At 39.8% G+C, this 10,032-nt stretch overlaps 1 protein-coding gene across 3 annotated transcripts in view; it reads left to right on the top strand.

Annotated features, from left to right (window-relative positions):
• Positions 1-301: 301 nt before the first annotated feature.
• The window catches only part of LOC123498536 (mitogen-activated protein kinase 14-like), a 39,694-nt gene continuing 29,963 nt past the window's right edge, over positions 302-10,032 (top strand). For all 3 annotated transcript variants that reach the window (XM_045245713.1, XM_045245712.1, XM_045245714.1), the window contains exons 1-2: positions 302-547; positions 6,565-6,694. In XM_045245713.1, coding sequence (XP_045101648.1) covers positions 438-547; positions 6,565-6,694 — 240 coding nt within the window. In that variant the 5' untranslated portion in view covers positions 302-437. The remainder of the gene's footprint in view (positions 548-6,564; positions 6,695-10,032) is intronic.

Raw genomic sequence — 10,032 nt, 5'->3', positions numbered from 1 at the left:
CTCTGAGCTCGCTCCGTAATGGGGAAGACTGGCTGGGTGACCAGCGGGCGACCGAGGTGAAAAAATTACACACACACACACACACGCAGAGAGAGAGAGAGAGAGAGAGAGAGAGAGAGAGAGAGAGAGAGAGAGAGAGAGAGAGAGAGAGAGATAAATAAATAGAATAAAACAAAATCAAACAGCCAAAGAAGAAATCTACACAAGTCCCCTTTAAAACTATAGCCTGAGAATATAGCAGCGGTGAACAGATGGCAGCACTCCCAACATCCACATTTCAACCCACACTACTCCATCCCTGCTACATGTTCCCCGGGGCTGGTTGGTGCTCAGTTGTGCTGTGACGGTGTGACGGTGACGGTGGACGTTCGCTGTGGGTCTATGTGCCCTGGGACTAGTTCGTGCAGTGCTGAAACCTAGTGTGAAGGGCGGGAGCGATGCCTAAGCCGGACTTCCACACAATTGAGCTGAACAAGACGGAATGGGAGGTGCCGAAAAGATACACCATGTTGTCGCCCGTCGGGTCTGGGGCGTACGGGCAGGTCTGGTGGGTGGCGCCTGCACCTTATTGCTCCTTGCCCTTACCTCTCTCTCTCTCTCTCTCTCTCTCTCTCTCTCTCTCTCTCTCTCTCTCTCTCTCTTTACATCTCACCGTTTTGCCTATTTGATTCATGTTACCTATGTCTTTTCACGCCTCAACACCATTCTCTCTCTCTCTCTCTCTCTCTCTCTCTCTCTCTCTCTCTCTCTCTCTCTCTCTCTCTCTCTCTCCTGTTTCTTGTTTCCTCGTGTCTTTTATCACATTGTCTCATTTTTTTCCAGCTCCTGTTACCTTGTTTTAAATTTCTCGTCTTCCACCTGTCTGTCTCCCTCTACATTGTCTTTTGCTCCCCACACCTCATTTTTAGCTTCCTTTTAGTGTTACTGCTGTGTTATTCTATTAGGTTTTATATTTGTGTAGGTTATCATTCATTTCTTTCATCTTGACTTCTTGGTTAACTATTATTTCGTGTCTTTTATATTTTACACCTTGGTTTGACTTGCTTACCTGACTGACTGACCCCTTACTGTCTCTTATCTAACTGTCTTTTGTTATCTCATGTCTAAATCTTTTGGTAATTATGCTAGTGTGTCTATCTTTCCCTTGCTTAACTGAGTGACCTCTTACTGCCTCTTTTCTAACTCTTTTGTTATATCTATGTCTAAATCTTGTAATTATGCTACTTCTTCTGTTTGTACATTAGTTCTGCTGGCTTGCACTGTCTCCATGTTAATTAATGTGTTTGTCAGTGTAAATTTTGCTGCTGCCTGTTACCTATTTGTTCTCTTTCTCTTGTTTTTGTATATTTCTTTTGGGGAGTGTCATGTTGCCTTTTTTTCAGGTTTTGTGGTATGCTATTATGTTATCTGTCATTCATTTGTCTGACTCTATGTATTTTTTTTTTATGCTTGACTTCTTATAGTCTTGTTTGTGTTTTTTTTTTTTCACTTTTTCTACTCTTCCTTTTATTTTCAATCTTTTCTTTGCTCTATTACCTTCTTTTAATGTCTCTTCTCTTGTCTTATTTTTATGATGACTCCTTTTCTTTCCTGCTCTCCTCAGTATTCCCTTCGTTTCCCCATTCATTCTTATATTTGTGATAACACTCAACTCTCATACCTTGCCTCCATCCTGTGCATGTCAACATTCATATAATATTGGATCTAAATTTCTGAGGTGTTGGTATTCAAGGTCTGTTTTACCTGGCTGGGTGATGCATCAGTGGGTAGGGCGGTGAATGCTGGTGGTGAAGGAAAGATTTTTAATTTTTTTATGTAAGATAGGAAAGCCAGCTAAAGGTAACATAAAAAAATTAATAAATAAAATAAATAAGGCCCACTTAGTTGTCAGTCCCCTTGCAGGTCCTAGAGAGTTAGCCAAAAGAAAGGGATAAATGTCTTAAAACCTTCCTCTTAAATGAAGTGAAGTCATAGGAAGTTGGAAATGCAGAAGTAGGCAGGAAGTTTCAAATGGTAGGTAGTTATGTTTTCCTGCTTAGTGGGAGTGTGTAGTGCAGATTGGAAGGAGTATTGAATGTTATAAGTGTGTAAAACTGCCATCTCGCATATGATTTTCTCTCCCTGTGCACTTGCTTAAAAAATTCTGAAAGCTTGAGGTTTTAAGGAGAAAGCAAAGATGTATGTGTATTTGGTTCTCTTTTTGTCATCCCAAGGTTACAACTGTTTTTCATTCTCTCAGCCACGTGGCAGTGAAGGATGTCAGATCAAACGTTTAACATAAGTAGAGAACTAATGTATGCTGAGCCATGCTGTAGTCTGAGTGTGTAGTGAAGGCAGTGGTGGGTGTAGGAGGAAGCTAACTGGGGTGTGGTTGGGTGGAGTGTGTGTTGCTTGGTGTGAGGCACCAGGCATTGTTATCACTGAGGTGTGCTGTGCCATGCAATAATTTGTCTTGCTGCAGTGCATTGTGTTCAGCACCTCATACCTCCCAGAGATACTGAGTCTTTTGAAAATTTATCTTTGCAACTACATGATCTGAACTTAGCTTATATATTTTCCTGTGTAAGAAAGGAAAGAACATTTATAACATTAGCTTTGGACTTGAAAGGGATTGAAGCTTCTTAAAATGTACATAGGGTTTGTATATTCATTTAGTCTTACATTTCCTTTGTGCTTGTAAATACATACATCAGGATGAGACGGTCAAGGCCAACCATAGTCAACCTGGCCTTGGTGATCATCCCAACCTCATCAGTAAGCGGCTGGACTCGTGTGTGTGTGTGTGTGTGTGTGTGTGTGTGTGTGTGTGTGTGTGTGTGTGTAATTTACCTCGGTCGACTGCTGGTCACCCAGCCAGTCTTTCCCATTACGGAGTGAGCTCAGAGCTCATAGACCGATCTTCGGGTGTGTGTGTTAACCATTCTTACACTGCACAGCTTGATGGCAGTGATCCAGAGGTGAGGATAGGGAAGTGGGACCTGAGATAAGAAGGTAAGAAGGGTGAATGGACTATGTAACAGTGTTTGTTTTGCTCTCCTCACAATAAAAGGTGTAGTTAGTGAGTCAGCCACAGACTGTCATGATGTTTTGGTTTGAGAATGCATGACAAGTTAAAGGAATGCTCTTCAGAGTATAAAAAGTCAAAGTACATGCATAAAAAAAAGATACATGAGAAATTGAAGGGATATATCAACAAGAATAGGGTATACAGACGTACACAAGGAGGGAGTATGGGAGGTAGTGAAAGGGAAAGGTTATGGATTCTGTTGGTGGATGTGAATGAGAAAGATAGTGCAGTGGTGACGGAGGGTGGTGGTGTGTGCTGGCTTGGCCCTGCAGGGGATACAGAAAGGTATAAATGAGCATGGGTAAAGCATCTAGGTCAGACAGTGCATGAGTGAAGGGAGGACTGATGGGTGGTGTGTGTGTGTGTGTGTGTGTGTGTGTGTGTGTGTGTGTGTGTGTGTGTGTGCAAGCTGGCATTCTGGGTAGATGTGGAGATAAGTCGTTATTAATGTTTATATCTCTGAAATTGAATCAAGATTTACTTTATATGCAAATCTTGAAGGTGTGATCAAAGTAATGTTTTCTTTATAATTTTTAGAAGAACTTTTTTTAGAACTTTTAAAATTCCACTTAACTGAAAAAGGAGAGTAGTATCTATATAGGTTTGCTTGTAATTTGTGATTTTTTAGATTTGTGATTATTATTTTCTTGGAAATCCAGTAATATTTTATGAATTGTAATTTACCTTTAATGAAAAAAAAAAAAAACAACTGTAGGTAGCCATGTGTGGGGCAGGTAGAGATCAACCCAACTGGTGGACACACAACACTTACAGTCAATCATAACGATCACCAAGCCTGAGTAGATTTGGTGAGTGTTGATTGGTCAGCTTTGATATGTGATTAAGTGTTAGATAGGGACGGAAGAGTTGAACTTTGATGGCACTGAAAGAAAATGAAGTTTTTGAAAAGTTAAGAAAGTGCATGGAAACAAATTTGATTAAAGGAGTAAAGGTTATCATAGTGAGTGACATGAATGTACAAGTAGGTGGTGTGATATTTCAAGAGGCTGGAGTATGCCTGACGTAATAGAGAGAGTGATGGCCGCCTAATAGAGGTCTGCGTGAACAGATCCGCTTTTGGCTTGTAGTAAATGTACTTAACTTTTAGTTATAGATAAACTGCTTAGATTTAGAAGTGAAAATGAGACTTGCCAGGGACCACAAATACCTATATGTATACACAAAGAAGGGAAAAGACTGAAAAGGATTAATATGCATTTTTTGAAGGAGGAAAGGTACATGGAAGTTGAAGAAAATGGGTGAGCATTTGTAAAGTTCCGTATGAGAGAAAATGTCAGAGTATACCAGCATGGCAGACATTAAGGAAGGGGAAGCTTTTGGATCAATATAGTAAGCTAAGAAGAAAGTATAGATAGAGTTAGTTAAATAAACGTACAAAGTATTATCACATATGGAAGTGTTTGTAGCATTCTAGGAACAGAGAGACGAAATAAGAGAAATAGAGTGTGAAATCAAAACAAAATGAATAAACACAAGGTAAATGAGATAGGAAATACTGAAAGAGATAGACATGTTGTAAACTATTAAAAGAAAAGTAAATCCGAGGTGGTGAAAAAGAAAAATTGTTACCATACTTATGTAATCTGGTAGTACATAGATCCTTTTTTATATAGAGTATGTAAGATTGAGTAAAATGAGTTAAGTGTAGATATTACAATCAATGCAGAAAAGCTCGAGTGGAACTTTTGAAGATAGTGTGAAGAAAGACTTTTAAGAATATTGCTGATAAAGTAAAAAAAAAAAAAAGAAAAAAGCAGGGAATTTACAGTGAAAGAAGCAGATGATAAAGTAAGGGGGGGGGGGAAAGCAGGGAATATCCAGTCAAAGAAGCAGTGGAAAGAGTATTTAGATGTACAAAAATAGTTGATAAGGATAATGGCAAAGTAATAATGGAAAATGATAATGTAATAAAAATTATGCAAGAATAAATTAAAACAGACAAGAAAATGAAAGTTTAAGTGAATTCTTTTTCTGTTACTGCCGCTGTCTGCAAACATGGAAATTTATTTGTAACATCGAAAAAACAAAATACATAATGAAATGAAAATAAAACTTAGTAAAATAATAATAATGTAAATAACAGCAATAGCATAGACAGGTAAAGCCAGAGATTGAGATACAGAGGCGAGAAAATGGCAATAAAACTAGATTATCTGATATACAAATGTTAAGAGGAGTGCAAGAAAAACACATGAATACACACACACACACACACACACACACACACACACACACACACACACACACACACACACACACACACTCTCCTTAACCCTTTCAATACTTGAACACATATTTACATTAAGATTTGAGTATGATTAGACCATTTTATTGACACTAGGAAGGGTCTGTGGTGATCAGAAGATTAATGGCCACAATCTTCACTATTTTAATACCCCAAATAAGTTTCTGAAGCTGTATAAAATCAAATAGTAACCAGAATGAATATGGAAACATGTCATGGTTCTCAAAGGGTTGAAATAAAAAAAAAAAAACAAGACATAACAACAAAACAGCATAGGAAGTTCTGTACCTGAGCGTTCTGTCAGGTAATAAACAAAGTAAGAGTTGTGATTGTCTGTAGTTAATTAAGAGCAGGTGCTGTAAGGTCGATGGTCGCATGATGTGGCTTCCGTGTCCTCATCTGTTAGGTAACCCAGGGACGGGCTTACCTGGCCTGGCCTCTCCCATCCCCAACCCCCGCCCAGCCTCTCCCTGCCTCGCCTGCACACATTAACCTCACATTACTTTCTTATTTGGCTATCGTGTGTGTGTTCCTGGAAGTTCTCTATTCCTACTGCTACTACTACTGCTGTTGCTACTGCTGCTGCTATTACTGTTACTGCTATTACTAGTACTGCTATTACTAGTACTGCTATTACTAGTACTGCTATTACTGTTACTGCTATTACTGTTACTGCTATTACTAGTACTGCTACTACTACTACTACTACTACTACTACTACTACTACTACTACTACTACTACTACTACTACTACTACTGCTTCTTCTTCTGCTTCTGCTTCTTCTGCTACTGCTACTACTACTACTACTACTACTACTACTACTACTACTACTACTACTACTACTACTACTAAAAACATCAAAACAACAACAACAACAACAACAACAACAACAACAACAACAACAACAACAACAACTACTACTACTACTACTACTACTACTACTACTACTACTACTACTACTACTACTACTATCATCATTTGTATCATGAATTCACCATTTTAATAATGCAACAGTATATATTTGGTTGAAGTGATGAGAGAGAGAGAGAGAGAGAGAGAGAGAGAGAGAGAGAGAGAGAGAGAGAGAGAGAGAGAGAGAGAGCCAGCCTTTCTAATCTAATGAGAATCTCATGGCCAGTATTTCTGTTTGTTTCTTGTAGGTATACGACAACTAGCCTTCCCCCACTACCACCACCGATAACAGCATTTCTCTCCCTTCCTTCCCCGCAGCTCAGCGATGGACAAGAAGACGAACACCAAGGTTGCCATCAAGAAGTTAGCGCGGCCCTTCCAGACCCACATCCACGCCAAGAGGACCTATAGAGAGCTGCGTATGTTGAAGCACATGGACCACGAGAATGTGAGTCAATGTACACTTTTGTTTTTTGGAGTAATAAGGATCGTATTTTAGAACACCTCTATGCTTTATCTCCAACTTAACCCCTTTAATACTGAGACGCATTTTTACCAAGTTTTTTTGGGTATGATTAGACGATTTTATTTGCATTAGCAAGGGTGTATGGTGGTCAAAAGATTAATGGCCACAGTCTTCACTATTTTACTTCCCACATAAGTTTCTGAAGGGGTATAGAATCGCCAAATTGTGAACAGAATTTATATAAAAACGCGGCCTGGTACTGAAGAGATTAATTCAAAAGAGTTTAGTTGAAGTTATACGAGTTTCTAGAGGTGGTCAATTTATAGTACCCTTGTTTTTATATTAAGTGCAGTATTCTGAATCACCACTATGCTCCATCTCTGCATTCCAAAAGGTTTATTTATTTATTTATTTTTTATGTAAGAAGGAAAAACTGGTCAAGGGCAACAAAAACAATAAAAAAGGCCCACTGAGGTGCCAGTTCCCGAACAGGTTCAAGAGAGTTAACTAAAAGAGATGAACATTGAGAAAAAAAAAAAACTTTATGATAGCCAAAACTGTGAGAGAGACTCGTAACCTAACCAGGGAAGAGAAGAGAAGGGAAGGGGAGTTCGGATAAAAATATGGAAGTAATGTGAGTCAAAACTGTGAGACTCGTAACCTGACCAAACTAGAGAAGAGAAAGAAAGATCGGAAAGAAAAAAAAATGTGGTGGTTATGTGATCCCGTTGAGATGGCGTGATGGAGCGGCCGCAGAAAGGATAGTGAATGCAGTGGACCCCGGTACAAGAAAGTCATGGCGTTGTGTGAAGGAATATAATGAGAAGAACAAGAAAGAATTTACATTTGCTGTAAATCTTCTCGACTCACAAAGAAATAATGACTTAAGTTGAGGCTTTCGGGTGGAGACCGCTTATTAACGTTGTTTGTGTTTTACTGTCAGTGAGAGGGAGGGCTATTAATGGCTTGGAAGACTGAGAAGGTAGAGAAGCGTGACTAAATTACCACTGTCTTGTATTTAATTAATTGTATATATAGAATTTGAATTAATCTCTCTCTCTCTCTCTCTCTCTCTCTCTCTCTCTCTCTCTCTCTCTCTCTCTCTCTCTCTCTCTCTCTCATCACAGCAACTTAAATTATTACCAGATATCTTAATATTAAAAATGCATCTATTTTGACTCATTGTGCTGAGTAGTGGTGCTCCCTCGTGAGTGTATGGGGCAGGAGGGGAGTAGGAGCAGTGAGGAGCTGAGGAGCATTTTGGGACGCATTAGGGAACATCCTCCTCCTCCTCCTCCTCCTCCTCCTCCTTTGGGGCTTTTATTTTCATTATCATCAAACAGCCGAGCAGGGACCTAAAGTTCTGTTGTTCCTTGTTCTGCTTTGTCCTCCTCCTCCTCCTCCTCCTCCTCCTCCTCCTCCTCCTCCTCCTCCTCCTCCTCCTCCTCCTCCTCCTCAAATCACTACTACTACTACTACTACTTTTTTTTTTCCTTCATCTGTTTTTTCTTTTTCTTGTTGTTGTTGTTGTTGCTGTTGTTGTTGTTGTTGTTGTTGTTGTTGTTGTTGTACTTCTACTTTACTTCTACTACTACTACTACTACTACTACTACTACTACTACTACTACTACTACTACCACCGTCACCACCACCACCACCACCACCACCACTACTGTTATTGTTGAGTGCGAGTACACCTCCAGTGGCTAGTCTCTTATCAGGAGATAGCCTCGCTGGTGGCCGGGTTATGGACTGAGAGAGAGAGAGAGAGAGAGAGAGAGAGAGAGAGCCAATGATGAGCTATTTGTGGCCTCTCTGACACTACGATTGGTCTCTGCTTCAGCTTGCCTCTTCTCTTGCTTTGCCTGTGTCGGTTTTGCTCTCTCTCTCTCTCTCTCTCTCTCTCTCTCTCTCTCTCTCTCTCTCACGTGGAGTAAATAAAATGGTGTTGATTAAAATAAAGTGGACTGATTAAGTGGTGTGCACGTGTATGTGTGTATGTGAGAGAGAGAGAGAGAGAGAGAGAGAGAGAGAGAGAGAGAGAGAGAGAGAGAGGGGAAGATAAAGGTGGTGAGGGCGACAAGTTTATCACTGAGGCGGAGTAACAAGCTTCACTTCCACTCACAGTAGGTAACAAGTGGCAACTGTGTGTGTGTGTGTGTGTGTGTGTGTGTGTGTGTGTGTGTGTGTGTGTGTGTGTGTGTGTGTGTGTGTGTGGCGATTAATACACGATGACAGTAAACTTTCGCTAGTGGTGTAAGAAAAAAAGAACAAGAGATATAAACTTGTCCTATATTTGATGTGTTGGTACGTTTCTCTCTCTCTCTCTCTCTCTCTCTCTCTCTCTCTCTCTCTCTCTCTCTCTCTCTCTCTCTCTCTTCTATCTGTATTCCTTATTATTTACATTTTCACTGTAAAAAGAAAGGGAAAAAGTAAATGGCAGGTAAGACTCCATTATCAGGTAGCCTTCAATTCAATTCACCTGTGCGTGTAATTACCATCGTCAGGAGTGAGTAGTTCAGGTAATGAGGAGACAGTCTAGTTGAGCTTCTCTCTCGTCTGACCTTGAATGAAAAACGTGACCTAAAAACTACTACTCCGCCTCTCGTTTTCTTCTAATGCGCTACACTCACACGGACGCACAATTAGTCTTTAATCAGGCCACTGCAGTGATATTCATTTCCTTGCAAGAGCTGCGTGTTGCTGGAGGGTGAGCGTAATGGTGGTTAAGGGGACGACGATGGTAAAGGTGAAGGAAAAGGTGGTGAGAAGGAAAAGATTTAAGAGTTTTCATTTTTTTTTTTCGTATTTATCCCCTTCAGTACCATGTCGCGTTTCCATATTCATTCTGCTTAGTATTTGGTGGTTTTATACGGCTTCAGAAACTCATGTGGGGGATTGAAATAGTGAAGACTGTGGCCATTAATCTTCTGACCTCCATAGACCCTTCCTAATGTCAATAAAATCGTCTAATCGTATACCCCAAAACTCAAGGTCAAAAAGCGTCCCAGTACTGAAGGAGTTAAACTGAAGAGACTGGCTTATAGGTAGATAGTTTTGAAAAGAGAGAAAATAGATAGTGCTCTACTTTGGGTATTTACATGTATCAAGTATGTTTCTTTTAGTACGAAAATTAACAGTAACCTATCCCGTTAACGCGATTAACCTCTTTAATACTTGGACACATTTTTACCTTGAGATTTGTGTACGATTAGACGTTTTTTTCTTTTTTTGACATAAGGAAGGTCTATGGAGGTCAGATGATTAATGGCCACAGTTTTCACTATTTAAATCCCCCTCATAAGTTTCTGAAGCTGTAT

This window comes from Portunus trituberculatus, chromosome 48 (genome assembly GCF_017591435.1).
Source record: "Portunus trituberculatus isolate SZX2019 chromosome 48, ASM1759143v1, whole genome shotgun sequence".
In the NCBI taxonomy this organism is placed as follows: domain Eukaryota; kingdom Metazoa; phylum Arthropoda; class Malacostraca; order Decapoda; family Portunidae; genus Portunus; species Portunus trituberculatus.
The sequence above is the reverse complement of the archived record's forward strand: the minus strand, read 5'-3'. Positions and strand labels throughout refer to the sequence as shown.